This window comes from Xiphophorus hellerii, chromosome 20 (assembly GCF_003331165.1).
Source record: "Xiphophorus hellerii strain 12219 chromosome 20, Xiphophorus_hellerii-4.1, whole genome shotgun sequence".
NCBI lineage: Eukaryota > Metazoa > Chordata > Actinopteri > Cyprinodontiformes > Poeciliidae > Xiphophorus > Xiphophorus hellerii.
The window spans coordinates 24,162,781-24,177,106 of NC_045691.1; the positions used below are offsets into that span (position 1 = coordinate 24,162,781).

A 14,326-nucleotide genomic window follows, 5' to 3' on the forward strand; every position below is an offset into this window, starting at 1 on the left:
AAAACATTCAGAAAAGCTGTAAAATACTTGTACTAGGGAAGACTATTACCTAGGCTGCTTCATCCAGCCTTCGAGACGAACATGCCCAGTGGCCTCCTTCATTTGCAAAGCGGGTGAGTTTGTCTTTTCTCTGCACAGAGCCTCTGAGAAGTGAGTGGCATACTCAGCTGGCAGACCACACGTGGCTGGCAAACACGGGGAACACTTGGGGTGGCACAGGGTGTGGCACTCTGCAACGAGACAAAAAGAAGGATGAAAAAAAGCCTTTAAAATAGCTCATCCTTACATTAAAAATAACCCTGAGATCCAGCTTTGTTACCAAAAAGCATCTAGAATAATCCTCTCTGGATATTTAATCATCCTTATCAGAAATTGTAGAGTTCATTTAAATAGTTTCCTGGCACAGACTGGCCTTTTAAATATAGTCCATAAACTTGGTTTTAGCCTGTGGCCATTCCCGAAGCCTAACGTGAGCCTGACTTATCCACTCCAAACTAGTTTTGACGTTGGTTTAAAAATCAGTGTCCTGTTAAAAGCGCCCAACTGTGGCCAAATTTCAACCATCTGTCCCTCTCAGATGAAAAGAAACTGGTGAGAATGAATGACGAACTGAAAGCTGGTTGCTGGAGCCTCAGAGAAGACAGCTTGACTTCAACTTGATCTGTGGAGAACAGACTGGCAAGATGGCCCTTGAAGAAAAGGTTTCATAGTCAGATAAGGCAGTATTGCCACAATAACAAAAGGTGTCTGCAAAAGGAAGGTAAGTCTTTCAAACTACAGAACAGAACAAAAACTGTACAACAGGGTATCCAAAGTCAATCCACAAGGGATCCTGAATGTTTTAGTTCTCTCCCTGGTGGTAGTAGCATCCTTTTCAATGTTCATCGTAGGCCTTCTAATGAGCCATCATTCGATCCAGGTGCGTTAAACCAGGAAGAGAACTAAAACATGCAGGATGCCGGCCCTTGAGGACCGACTTTGGGCACTACTGCTGTAAAACAAAATGGTGGAGGAATCATGATAAGGGTATGTTAGGAATAATTAGGATGCAAGACTTCCTCCAAATCACTCTACTTCACCTCAAATCAATAACTAGATGATAGGAACTTGGGCAATATCGGCTGTTCCAGTCAGACAATGAGAACAAATTTATTACAAAGACCAAGAAGACAAAATGATTGGAAATGTCTGGACTATTTTTGTTGGGTCCTTGGCAAAAAATATGGTAAGAAGAGTGATCAAATAACCAGCTGGAATTATACCAGAGTCCTGCTGACTTCTACACTTTTGCTTTTTTCTACACATTGCTAAGGGAAGTGTGTTTAAACATTAATGGAGGGTGGATACATATATGTAATCACACCAACACACTCCCAAAATGTTTAAGATATTCATCCCAATGAATGGGGTAAAGTCCAGACCAGCAGTCAATTAATCACCTTGGACACTGTTGTCTTTGTTATTGTCTTTTCTAAGACAATAGCTGTGAAACCGATGATCCTACCCAGGAAGGAAGAAGCCAGATTAATCCATCTAAAGGCTGCTGTACAAGAATGATTCCAGTATTTTTGTTATTTCCTGCCAATGAAGTGTCCCCGGAAATATTTTTATGTTCCATCTGTGCCGCTGAAAAGCACGATACAGACCTAAACAAGTGGCAGCCTGCCGTCCAAAGTGAACAGTGTCCAGGCAGACGGCACATTTGGCAGCCCTCATGTTGAGGCCGACAGTGAAACGATGAGGAATGTTGTGGTGCATTCTTTCCTTCACACGGCGACCAAATTCTGAAAAGCAAACAGGGGAGAGGAAAAAAAAAAAAAAGGACGCAGAGATAGAAGTTACTGACACGAGGCAAAGTGGTACATTAGGGGATAAATAACTGCGAGGATCAGCAAAGATTTGTATCAGATGCATTATTTTCAAGCACTAGAAGGCGTTTTAAGTAATGGATTTGGAACTGAGCCTTAAAAAAGTCAAATTAAAAATCAGATTGCACATGCTAGTAAGCATGAAATGTATTTAAATGCTCCTGAGTGAAAAAGCTACCCGTCCTACACAATACGTCTTCCTGTCTCAAGGAAGAAAGCAGTCATTGGTCAAGTTAAGACAGTGAAACAGATGAACACTTTGATAGCGAAACGTTTCCACACAGTGCAACATGCTGGCATCGCAGGTGAGCTCAGGTGTTTGATGGTGGCTAACTTACTTTCAAACGTGACCCTCCTCTTTTCTGAAGAAGAGGAGAAGAGGGAAGAGACACAAAAAAGAAAGTGGTCTAACAACAGCTAAATGCAAGCAGAAACACACCGACACCAAGAGCCTGAATCACAAAGCAAGAGAAACCAATTCTGCCCATTTTCTTACAGATGTTAGATCCTTAGATGTTTGCTAATTGGGTTGGTTTGTTCCGAAATATAGAAAGTTCTTTCACTCAGTCAATTTCTTTATACTGATGTGAAAATTTTCCAGGTGATTGTCGAGCCGTTTATCAGTTGTAGCTGGGATTCACTCAACCTGCAACCTAGCTATGGTATAAGCAGCAGTGGTTCAATTTTCATGGCGATGACTGCATCAATAATGTGTTTTCGCTTCAAATTAGAAGACAGCCTGGATTATTTAAAAGCAACCCAGCTTTTTTATGGCTTATCTACGTTTCTCGTTTGTTTGTGTTCTTAAAATTTGCAACAATTAAAAAAAAAGTCTCAGTTTAATATAAATACTTTTGAATCCCACTCATAATTAGACAATTATTTCCATTTATGCACTAAAATCATGTCTCCAGATATAGGCTCTTGATAATGTTTCAAAATGGGGGTAAAGAACAATAATGTACTAAATTTGCTGGATTGTGAGGGGTGACCACAGTTTTTCGTGGGAGGCAAAACCAGGAGTTTGCTTCCCGATATAGGAGAGCAACTACTTCTCCTATATCGGGAAGTTGTTGCTCTGTTACATACAGCAAAAATTGTTACAACCTTACCTGGATAAATAGTCAATTAAATGTGATACTGTTTTGTTCACACCATGCAAGGCAGTCTTAGTTTAGCCTAATTCTTGCTTTGTGAAAACGGCCATTGAGAGAACACATACAGCACAGGACACGGACAAAAGAGGTGACCAAACAGTCCATTTGTTAGCGTCAGGTTGAATGCGCCTGAGAGGGGAAACACATTAACCTCAGTACAAGAAATTCATGCCTCATATTTACGCCGAGTAAGAGATCAACACTGTTTGTTTATCTATTTGGTTACGCTTTGTTTGACTAACCTTCAGGTGTAGACGTCTCCTTGCAGCGAGTGGAGGGGTTGAGCAGGCTACTGGGGTTGGGCTGATGTTCTGGAGATTTGACGATGGCCGACATGAGGATCTGGTGTCGAGCCTGGGCTGGTGTGGAAGGAGCCACATGTTCCTGGGCTTTGAAATGAACCGCTGGGATACCAGATGCAAATAAACAATATAAGATCAGGAATTTGTGACTTTTAAAAGAAATTGGGAAACTGTTTGAAATAAGCCTTCTTAGGTTTGTATTATTATTTTTTTTAAATGCTACCAAGATACACTGTAGTAAAATAAAAAGTCAGTAAATTTAAGTTGTAAAATTTAAGCCGTAATTTAAGTTGGACAATCAGCAATGTATTATTTAGCATTAAAATAAACAATAATAACCATCCATAAAAAAATTCTAATTTAAGAGGTTGCAATAGAAAACATTGTTTATACTAGAAATTAATGTTGCAAATCATAAATGTAGCACTTCCTAAAATATTTCTAATGGTGTTCGAGTGGGACATAAAAAATTGTCCTGTAATGACATAATTATATCCTATAAATTATTAACTTTATTGTATTAAGTATGTGCAATTAATGAGAGGGAGTAGGAAAGAGGAGAGTGAGAACAAGAGAATGGGAAGTAGAACCAAAAGAAAGATGAAACTTTTTCCATAATTTGCAATAATTTAGAATTGATTTTTATTTAGACATAATTGTTACTACTATTAATCCTATTACTGCTATTATTACCATTACTAGTATTATGAAGTATGAAGTAAAGCTCAGAGCTTTAAAGATGCCGACAGGCATGTTGCTCTGGTACCTTCTTCTCTGAGGGAGCGCAGCTCTATCCTCATCTTCTGTAGCGCCTCCTCCAGCTCTGCACACCTAGAGCGCTCCTTGTCCAAGGCCATTTTCATGTCACCGTACGGCATGGGGACTGCCGGCTGGGCCTGTTGAGCCAGAGCGCCATTAGTAGTGGTGCCTACATCTTCACGCCGCCGTCCAAAGATACCCTGTACAGAGGAGAAATGGTAATCCACTTATTAATTTATCACATGACCAGAACATAACATGTTTACTATAAATGTGTTTTTAAGCTAAAGCTGATTGAGATCGAGGTACGATTCTGTGAACTGAAATATTTTCCTGTACCTTCTTTTTTTTGGTGGGTTGGTCCATTTTGGCCTGCAGGAAATCAATGAGTTTGGTCTGCTGGGAGATGGTGCCCTCCATTTTTACTTTCTCATGGGAGTACACAGCCTGTAGTACGGAAATCAGAGGCTTAGAGAAGGAAATGCCTCAAAAGACTGCTTTGAAAAGAAGTCTGTGTGGGAAAACTAATCAGGATTTATAATCATCATCGCTCTACTGAGACACTTTTCGCTGTGGTTAATGTATTTAATAATTAGGAAAGTCTTCCTCTCTAGAGGGGATCACATTTCGTTTTTCTGAAAAGGTACAATAGTGAGCACCTGTATATTTTCCAGCTGGTACTCCAGGTCTGTCCTTTCAGTTTTGAGCATGTCTGTTTGGTCCAGGGCATCCTGAAGGCCTTGAGTCAAACGGAAAATGTGACTTTTCTGAAGGTCCATCTGCTGTTGCAGCTTCGCTTGCTGGAGGGGGGGACCGTCAATCACAAAATACAGTTAAAACAAAACCTTTCAAATCAATGATCTTAATAGGTACCGGCATGTTGCTCTGGTTAATTGCTGATGACTTTCTACCTCTTCCATCAGCCTCTGTTTCAGTTCCCTCTCAGTCTCCAGTTTCTGCTGCAAGCTGCGAGCGTTCATCTCCAGCATTGCGTGCTTCTTCTCCAGATCGTTGAGCTGTGACACAAGCCAGTCAAACATGTTTCACGAAAGAAAGCTACGATGGCTGACAAAGCTAAATTTACCGATACCAAAGAAAACGTCTGTTCGAAAGATCCGAGCTTCTAAATTTCATAACAAAGATAAAAATATGTTACAAAAGTGGAGAAGATCCGGAAGTTCACACTGGAAGATTACACATTATAATGACCTAATACTGACATATTCTGATGAAGGTAGACATACTATGGTCATATGGAAATAGTTTATTGTTGTATTTAAATGATGAACATGAGTTTGCTCACAAGACGGAATAATTGACTGCACATTTATCAGATCACTTTGATCATAAATATTAAGCTAAAAGGTATTTCCAGGACAAAGACAACAATGGGGGATAGTTTTTCCTAAAATATTAGATTAATGTCTTTTGGAAAAGGACAGAAGAACTACATGCTTTATGTTGCCTTCAACAAGCCTCTAGCATAATTCTGGCTGGATATTTATCCACTTTTCTAATTAGAAATGAGCTCACATAAAATGAAGGATTTCCTGGCACAGACTGTTTGTACATTTAATTCATAATATTTTAAATTATCCATAGAAATCACAAGCCCAATCCTGGTTGCATTCACTCTGGAACCAGTTTTGATGAGTTAGCGATCATTGTCCTGTCTGAACAACTACAACTGTGCCCAAAGTTTCAAATGTAAAGCAATACACACTCAGAATCACTTCTGTTCTTCGATTTACTTTGTCAGGGAGTTAAAAATAACACAATACTTGACTTCTGGAGACTAAAAAATGTCTCCAGAAGATATTTGACTCATGTCTGTGAGCAGCTGCGAACATCTGTCGAACTAATGTTCACTTATCTTCCAGATATTGCCAGTTAAAAGCTTTGTTTGTTCGTAAGTTGTGTTTGAACATCTGAATCAATTATCTTTCTTCTGAGGCTGATTGTTTATATTCCATAGTAAAACTTGGGTCATGTTGTGGTATTCCAACAGGGAAATGCTCAAATGCATCCACAAAAGCCCTATTCCTACAGGCACTGCATTTGCATGCATCTGTCATATAAACTGTGTATGGTTTAGAAATAAATCTAGACCGTAAGGAATATAGTGACGTGAATAAAGTGAAGTCAGACAACATACTTACAGTGTCAGACAAACTTTCAGCTTTCAGTCTTTGCTCCTTCAAAGCCTGTTGTAACGCCAGTATCTCAGCCTTATGCTCCTTGACAGCCAGTTCCACTGCCTGACGAGACTCGGTGCTGCGCTGCTCTGCACGAAGCCTGTGATCAGAACCAAAAAGATTGTCTAGTATTAACATTGAAAAATCTAATATATAAAGAGAATGACATTATCAAATTGTATGTTAATGTGAATTTAAAAAAAAAACTGTTTTACCTGTTCTGCTTTTCATTATCCAGTAGTCTTTGCAGGTCTCTGGTCCGTCTCTCTGCTTGGTTTTTTTCGTCCTCCAGAGCTCCTCTCCATGCCTCCCACTGTCTCTCTTTCTCCAGCAACTCGTCGTTCAGAGACTCCAGCTCCACCACCTGCTCCTCCAGCATGCTGCATGTTGTCTTCAGTGTCTCAATGTTCTGGGAGCATAAATTTAAGAGAAAAACACGGTTTGTCAATATTATGCCATTGTTCTGACTTTACTTTCGCTTTAAACGCTGTTATGTCTCACAAGGTTTTCATGTTACAACAAAATTACTGACACTGAATGAGTATTTTAGCTTGCTAGTAATAATTTTTTTGTCTAAATGTATAATTTAAATTAAAAAAAAAAATTGAAATACATTTCATTCCTCGCCAGCCTGGATTGAAATCCACACCATGTTAAGTGGTGGTTCCTGCAGATTTTACCAACTCCAATTCATGACTTTTTAAGACCATCACGAATGAAATTTATCACAACAAATGTACAAAAGAAGCTTGTATATCTATAATATATATGTATGGGTTGGCAAAAGAAGTGAGTTAGTGGCAAAGATGGATGTAATTTAATGAACTGCAGATAAATTTGCATTTACAGATGATAGACGCAACAAAGCTAACAAGGGTTTATTAGCAGCTAGTTAGCGGTAGCGTCAACCGCCTTGAGTCACAGAATACAATGAAGATGTCTGCGTGCGACTCAAACTTTTGCCTTACAAAACATTCCCAACATTAAATAGTCCTGCCACAACAAAGTTTAAGACCTGTGACAGTCATATTTGAGGCCAAATTACATTTTTATTACTAAATTTAAAACATTTTATGGCCTTGATTTTAGATATGTGAAGTTAAAACTTTTTAAGGCTGCGGGACAAGCTGTTAAACAATTTAATTGCTCTCATTTAACCTGCTTCTGGTTGTTGAGGTGCATCTCCCGGTCAGCCACCTCCCTCCTAAGGCGGTCCACCTCCTGGCTGAGCTGCATCTTATCCTCCCTCTCATCCGATGCTTCATCGAGCTGTTTTGACAAGTAGAAGTTCTGGCGGTTCAGCTCAGCATTCTCCTGACTCAGCTGCGTAAGCTGCTCCTCCAGGTCAGTGATCACCTGAGGCAAAACAAACAGGTGGAGGTGTTAAACCCATACAGATAAGTGGTCATAATACATAAATATTTTTTGTTGCTGTGCTAAAATGTAACTCGATGCACCACAACTATTTTGTATCTGTAATGAGGTCCCTAGTAGATTAGTTATTTTTTTAAACATGCTGCACAAATCTTATGGCAAACGTTTGATAGTTGTGATCAGAAAAGAGGAAAATAAAGGCAGTGTCAGCACTTACTGAGCAACTGTCCCTTAAGGCATCAAATTTGCGCTGAATATCGTCTCTGTGGTTCTGCAGAAAAAAGATGACAAAAATAGATATACAATGTGAAATTATGTAACTATTTTTTCTTTTAATAAATGGTGTTCCAATGTAAAATTATCCTACAACTGCTTACATGGTTCTGAGTTGTCATAATGGATAAGGACCCGAGGCATTTTGCTGCAGGATATCTGCCTGCCTCGTCCTCTCTATACCAAACTTACTGAGGAGCAACTTTATGAGATCTTGTGCTTGTCTGCTTGGAGTAGTGTCTCTTACCCTCAGTGCAGTGATTTCCTCCTCTGCCTCAGCAGTGGTCTCTTCCAGCTCCGTCTTCGCCTGCTGCAGCTGACTCTCCAGGGCGAGGCGTGCAGCCTGCAGGCTACTGATCTGGGACTCGCGCTCTTGAAGAGACAAGGTCAACTCTGACACCTGTCTCTTAATCTCCAGTTTCTCTTCTTCATGTTCAAGGCCCATCTGCATGGGAAAGAAGTAAGCCTTTTTTAACAAAAACTCAAATTTCCATCGTTTTCTGTTCTTTTCAGCAGGTTTCATGAATTTATGGCAGATACCGCTACTGTTTCTGACTTAAAAAACAAAACCTGCAGAAAAACCACACCGTGAAGAGGACAGACAGACAAAGAATGATGTGTGTGTGAGGATGGATGAAAACTGACAGGTGGATAACTGGATGAAAATTTGAAACATGAATAGATGGATATAACTTAAGATACAGAAAAAATTTAGAAAAAAAATGAATGAATATTTGTCTCTATATTCTGTTTCCCTTTTCAAAACTTATTCAGCTTTAAAAACACTTAAATAACTATATAAAGTAAAAGTAAACAACAAGGCATGCCGGCTGTTCCTTCAGAAAAACAGAACTATCCTTCACTGGTTACTGGTCATCTTGCACTTTTGAATTGAGCTTTCATTTACCCAACTTTTTGTGTACAATGACACGCCTTCTGCTTTTAGGACAGTCTGGTAAATTGAAAAAGAAACAAACTGACCAGGAGATAACAGGAAGGCTGAATAGATTACCGTACAGTCTGCTTGAAATCTCAAAGTTGATTGAGGTTTACAATTATCAAATGTAATAATTCCTAGTACAGGACAATAAATGGAGTGTAAAATAAAAACTCCAATCGTTTGGTCTTTGTAAAATAGGGCTTTGTTCATTTATAAACAGAGACTCCTCTCGCAAGTACATGATTGGATACTGACTCTGCTAATAATTTAAATAAATAAAAGAAGAAAAGGCTAAGAAATATTTTAAATTCTTTTAAATATAGTTCCTAAAAAGTAATCCTCTAAAATCCCTATTGGTGGGTCAGAACGTTACAAAATCGGAACGTCAGAATTCAGCGACAAAAATCTTTTCCAGACTAGAATCCTACAGTTTCCTCTGAGAGAGGGCAGAGGAAATCTGTCTGCAAGCTAAAGGACAGCGAGGTGAGTATTTAGTGCCAGGCTGTGTATCGTGTCTCAGTAGAGTGCGAGAAGGCAGAAACATGACAGCAGGCTGTCCGTCAGCAACATCTACAGACAAGCTCTCAAAAAGAGGAGGAGACTAATTAGCGACCTTTTTATCAAACTGTACAGAAAAATAAACAGCTGAGTATTAGGATACATATCTCAGTGTAGGACAAATGTAACATTTTAGGAGAGTACTGCTTGTACTATTTGTACGTGTATCTCACAAACCAGTCTCCCCAAAAATCAAACCAGTTTTGTTTGATTTTTATTCCTTCCTCATTTGTTAAAATCTGGCCAATAAAACTGATTTTTTTACAGTACGGATTTCTTTCTAGACTTTTATCTATTGCTACATTTACATGAAAGCTACAGAAGCAGACTAGCTGATCAGCTCCTTAATCCTGTCATGATGCAAGGCTGGATTCTGTCCTGGTTTAAGTGAATGACTTAATCTTGAGCTTACAGATTTAGCACCGTTTTGCCTCCTGTTGCCTTACCTCCCGCAGCCGACTCTCCAGCTCCATCAGCCGGCTTCTCCTGGTTTGCTCCTGCTGACTCATTTTCTCCAAGTGCTCCTCCAGTTTGGCATTCTGAGCCTCCAGCTTGCCTGCTTGAGACTCCAAGTAAAACTTTTGCTGACGAAGTTCTGAGATCATCTCCTCCTGGGCTTTCCTGCCAAGAAAAGGAAACACGAATGTGGCTATTATTTATTTGGTTGACTCATTTCTTAAGAAAAATGTCTTTCAAAAAAAAAAAAAAAAAAAAAACATAGCAAAAATTCTCAAATGATAATTCAGAGTTCAATATTTGAAATGATAAAGTCCAGCATTGTTTAGGTGTATACTAGTGAAGACACCGGAGTAAAAATCTCCGGGAGAACAGAATGTACTGGACGCTTTGTTCACTCACATATTCTTCTGGGTGTAGATGCTACTGTTGGCAGCCAGCTTGTTAGCTTCGGACAGCTCAGCGATGCGCTGCTCCAGGTTCTTCATCTTGGAATCCATGGCATTGATGGTCTGCAGTAGAGCAGGGATGCAATTAACTCCCAGCCCATCAGCATCTGACAAACCCACTCACCCAATAGGTTTCTTGATCAGTTTGTGTATAAAAGTCATAGAAGAATAACAGCAGATAATTAGCCAGCACATTTTTGTTTAAAGTTAGCATAATGTTAAACATTTACAAAATCCTATTTGAGTCCATTTAGCAGTTGACGATCTGGGGAAGCTTCTTAACGGCTTCCAGGCTAACACATTAACGAGATTAAAACTTAAACCCGGGCTGTGTTGAGCAACAAGAACCATTCTGCCAATTAACTTGTCAATCCAGCTAAACGGCGATAAAAAATTAACCAAGTTAAATATCTGAAGACATAATCTTACAACCAAATCATTAGATGTTCCCAAATAGGTAAGTTAAGCACATGTAGGTCTTAACTAAGCAGACATAAGTGACTTCTGAATCCACTTCAATAAAAAATTAGAGAAAGATTTTGTTGTCTTACAGCTTTCTGTTCGCTGATTAGTTTGCAATTCTCTCTAGACTCCTCCTCCTGCTGTGCCCTTTTTGCCTCGAGGCTCTCCTTCTCAGACATGTCTGCCTTCATCTGGGACTCCAGGACCTGGATCAGTCAGAGCCGGAAAATAGGAGACTAGTCAGATTACATCAGAGATGCTCACGCTTATTTTATAACCCGCTACAAGACATACTTTATGGTTTAACTATGAAACCTGGGGTGGAAACTATAAATAGAGCATTGTCAGGTTTTGCTGTAAAACATGTGACGGCGACATTAATTGAAAATTTTAGACCTGAAAAGAAGAGGATTTTCTGACCCACCTTGATCTTATCTTCATAAAGCCTCTCCTTCTGAACCAGCTGAGTTTCCATCCTCTGAGCCGTTGACTGGGCATCCCTCAGGTTCTCCTCCAGTTCCTGGGGAAATTATGAACATTATAATAAAATCGGCAGTAACAATTAAGACAGAGCAATCAACTAATAAATCCACTCTCACTCAAAATTACAGGAGAAATAAAACAAAGAAAAAAACTTGCATTAAAAAGCTGGAAATCCACAAGCTGACTGTAGCGGTGCCTGTTCATGCTGAAAATGGTAAAATCCATAAATGTAACACCAAATCTTTTCAAACTATCTGCGAGCGTCGGCTCCCTACGTCCATTTCCTACATCCATTAATGACTGAGCCTTGACCATTATGGGGTTAGAAGGGTAGAAGGCGTAGGGCAGTGGGGAAATTAAGGGTGGAGTAGTGAAGAGTATTAATGAGCTTTAATCTAAGGCTCTCCCACCAGGATCTTTTCGGCCATCTGCTGGATCTGCTGAGATTTGGTCTGAATGTCATCTTTCAGCTTATTCTCCCGACGCTCGACCATCTCCAGCCTCTTTACTTGGTTTTCCAGGGTCTTCCTGCCCTCCTGCTTACACGACAAGAAGAATCCAGCAGAAAAAGTAAGTGCACAGAAAAGTAGTGATGATGACACAGAAGAATGTAAAGTAAACAAAAAAATAAAACAGTGGAAGAAACTTGTTATGCAGCGTAACAGTGGGAATTTATCATGCTATCTACCATTTATCTTCAAAAATGTTTTGTCATGAAAAGAATTTTGACTTATGATAAATTTCAGCTACTGTAAAAAAAAAAAAACTAAAAAAATCACTAAAATGTTATTTTTACTATTTTGTCCGCTCTTTGTTCCATAGTGGAGAAGTCAGTAAGTTCTAAAATAGGATTAGTCCCAATGTGCAGTTTAGTGATATAAATCACACTTCTGTAAGTGGCGTCTTGAAGAAGCCCATTTCAAATAGGAATGTTTTCCAAACAGTATTTGTGTTTGTGGCGCTACAAAAGCTGTGCCTTGAAGTTAGATAAAAAAAAGAATAAATGGTATCATAAAATACTGTGATAAAATTCTAAGTCCATATCTACCTTAATACACTGCCTTGGAAAGGTTTAAAGACCAGTTGAACTTTTTCACAACTCGTCATAATACAAACAGAAACTTTGTTATATTCCAATTGGGATAAGAGACCAACACACAAACCTTGAAAGACCATAATCATCCTATCTGGCTAGAAAATCTTCTGCCATGTTTGCCGTGGCTCTAAATGGCTTACGGCCGCTAGGAGTTTTTATGTTTTATGTTTTTTATGACTTCTTCTAGTCACTAATCAAAACATGCCAGCTTTGTGGAGTAAACAGCAGCTGGCTTTTCATCTTTCTAGATTCCTCAACCTGGCCTGTCAATCTCTGCACCTCCTCAAGAGTTCTCAAATGGCTTTCAGCTTTCCTTTCTGACTGTTGCTCGCCTTCTCCAACCAAGTAATGCTTGGCACTGTGTAGTTCATACAGATTTAGGCTGGTACCTCCGTCTCTCTCAGACGTCGCTTTAAAGTATCACTGGAGTCGGTTTTCCCCCGCAGGCGCTCCAGATCCCGCTCCAGTCGCTCTTTGGCCTGTCGGACATTCTGCAGCAGCTCCGTGGCTTCTGTGCTCGCTTTCACTGCCTGGGGAAAAATCAGAAGGTCAAAGGCTGCTAATGTGTCCCAAGACAAGCATCTTGATGTGCTCGTCCAAACCTTACCCATGGAGGTCGAAGAAAAAAGAAACTAAAAGCTACTCATGTGAATAAACTGAGTTCTACAGCACACTGCAAATCGGACAAAGCTGCTTGCATCCCTACATTTTTGCAGAGTGCCACAAACGTGTTCTTTGTTTCAGAAAAGGGAAACAATACAGGTAAATTTACCTTAGACAGTTTGTCTTGGAGCTCTTGGATTTTCACCTGCTGTTCAGAGTTGGTCTACAAGAAAGCAAAGAGTGAATTTACTGATCAAATTTGATAACTGTAGAGTTGCAAAAATAAACAGCAGCCTGATTCCTCATTTACCTTCTCAAGTTTGGAAAGAAGCTCCTCCACTTCAGCTTTTCCCTGCTCTTTAGCCTGAAAACGAATAACCCTAGACAGGTTAGTCAACATTTCCTCACTGAGAACACAGCTTACTGTTAAATGATGGACTTCTGAGAAATACAAAGCTTGTGTTATTTCATAGGTGGATTTTAGTGAAATTTATCATTTGAATGTCTATATTTATTACCCAGCAGAAATATATCCACAACTATCAATACAGTAGTGTAGTTTTGTTCTTATAAACTACTTTTAGTTTATATTGAATTAATCCAAGAGCTTTCAAGCACTGGGGGAAAAGCAAACACCATGGATCTGCAGTTTTGCTCCAATGCTCGACACGATGAAGACCTTCATTTAATTTGGATTGTTTCATTTGCACAATAAGCAAATATCAAACAGTAGTTTGATATAATGGGTATAACATAAAGTTGTGCAAATAACTGAAGGGAAAACAAGGATTTAAAAATGAGGATGCTTTTGATAATCTACAGATCTAGTTTGCTTTGATAAAAAAGTAAATAAACCTTTTGGATTCTTTGCTGGTATTCCACTGCTTTTCGTTTAAGTTCTTCGCTTGTTTGCCTGGAGTCTCTCAGCTCGGCTTCGTAGAGGTCGCTGCGACGCCTTGCAGCTGAAAGGTCTTCTTCCAGCTGCCTGATGGTCACTTGCATCTCCTCCAGCTGGGCGTGGTACTCCTGAGGAGCAGCACACGGTGGTGAATAATAACGAGGGGAGTTGAAGATGTGAATGTTCATTTCGTTAAAAAAAATAAATTTCAATGGGTCCTGAGATCATTCCTTTTTTCAGATTTGTTTTCTAATAAAAAAAGAAATAAAATAATGGGATCATTTCAAGCGGGGCAGAGTCCAAACGTTAATTTATGAACAATTGATTTCCATAAATTTACGACAGTGAAAGACAGCTGATTTACTAATGGAACATCTATATGGATTCAGATTGTAGTTATTTGTGGTTTGCCTCTGCATATTTTACATGCATCTGATGATCTGTTAAGTCTGA

General features: G+C 39.3%; 1 protein-coding gene across 7 annotated transcripts in view; it reads right to left on the reverse strand.

The window, feature by feature from the left end:
* Positions 1 to 14,326, reverse strand: part of cita (citron rho-interacting serine/threonine kinase a) — a 42,926-nt gene that overhangs the window by 11,977 nt on the left and 16,623 nt on the right. For 2 of the 7 annotated variants that reach the window (XM_032549686.1, XM_032549683.1), the window contains exons 14-35: positions 13,831 to 14,001; positions 13,286 to 13,339; positions 13,145 to 13,198; positions 12,762 to 12,902; positions 11,687 to 11,812; positions 11,218 to 11,313; positions 10,883 to 10,999; positions 10,285 to 10,394; positions 9,873 to 10,047; positions 8,176 to 8,373; positions 7,873 to 7,926; positions 7,440 to 7,637; positions 6,497 to 6,690; positions 6,246 to 6,381; positions 4,998 to 5,102; positions 4,746 to 4,886; positions 4,426 to 4,533; positions 4,094 to 4,286; positions 3,268 to 3,429; positions 2,207 to 2,230; positions 1,647 to 1,784; positions 50 to 230 (exon numbers count right to left, since the gene is read on the reverse strand). In XM_032549686.1, coding sequence (XP_032405577.1) covers positions 50 to 230; positions 1,647 to 1,784; positions 2,207 to 2,230; positions 3,268 to 3,429; positions 4,094 to 4,286; positions 4,426 to 4,533; positions 4,746 to 4,886; positions 4,998 to 5,102; positions 6,246 to 6,381; positions 6,497 to 6,690; positions 7,440 to 7,637; positions 7,873 to 7,926; positions 8,176 to 8,373; positions 9,873 to 10,047; positions 10,285 to 10,394; positions 10,883 to 10,999; positions 11,218 to 11,313; positions 11,687 to 11,812; positions 12,762 to 12,902; positions 13,145 to 13,198; positions 13,286 to 13,339; positions 13,831 to 14,001 — 2,876 coding nt within the window. Of the gene's footprint in view, positions 1 to 49; positions 231 to 1,646; positions 1,785 to 2,206; positions 2,231 to 3,267; positions 3,430 to 4,093; positions 4,287 to 4,425; positions 4,534 to 4,745; positions 4,887 to 4,997; positions 5,103 to 6,245; positions 6,382 to 6,496; positions 6,691 to 7,439; positions 7,638 to 7,872; positions 7,927 to 8,175; positions 8,374 to 9,872; positions 10,048 to 10,284; positions 10,395 to 10,882; positions 11,000 to 11,217; positions 11,314 to 11,686; positions 11,816 to 12,761; positions 12,903 to 13,144; positions 13,199 to 13,285; positions 13,340 to 13,830; positions 14,002 to 14,326 lie in introns of all 7 variants that reach the window. The other 5 variants (XM_032549685.1, XM_032549682.1, XM_032549687.1 and 2 more) reach the window with 3 other exon arrangements.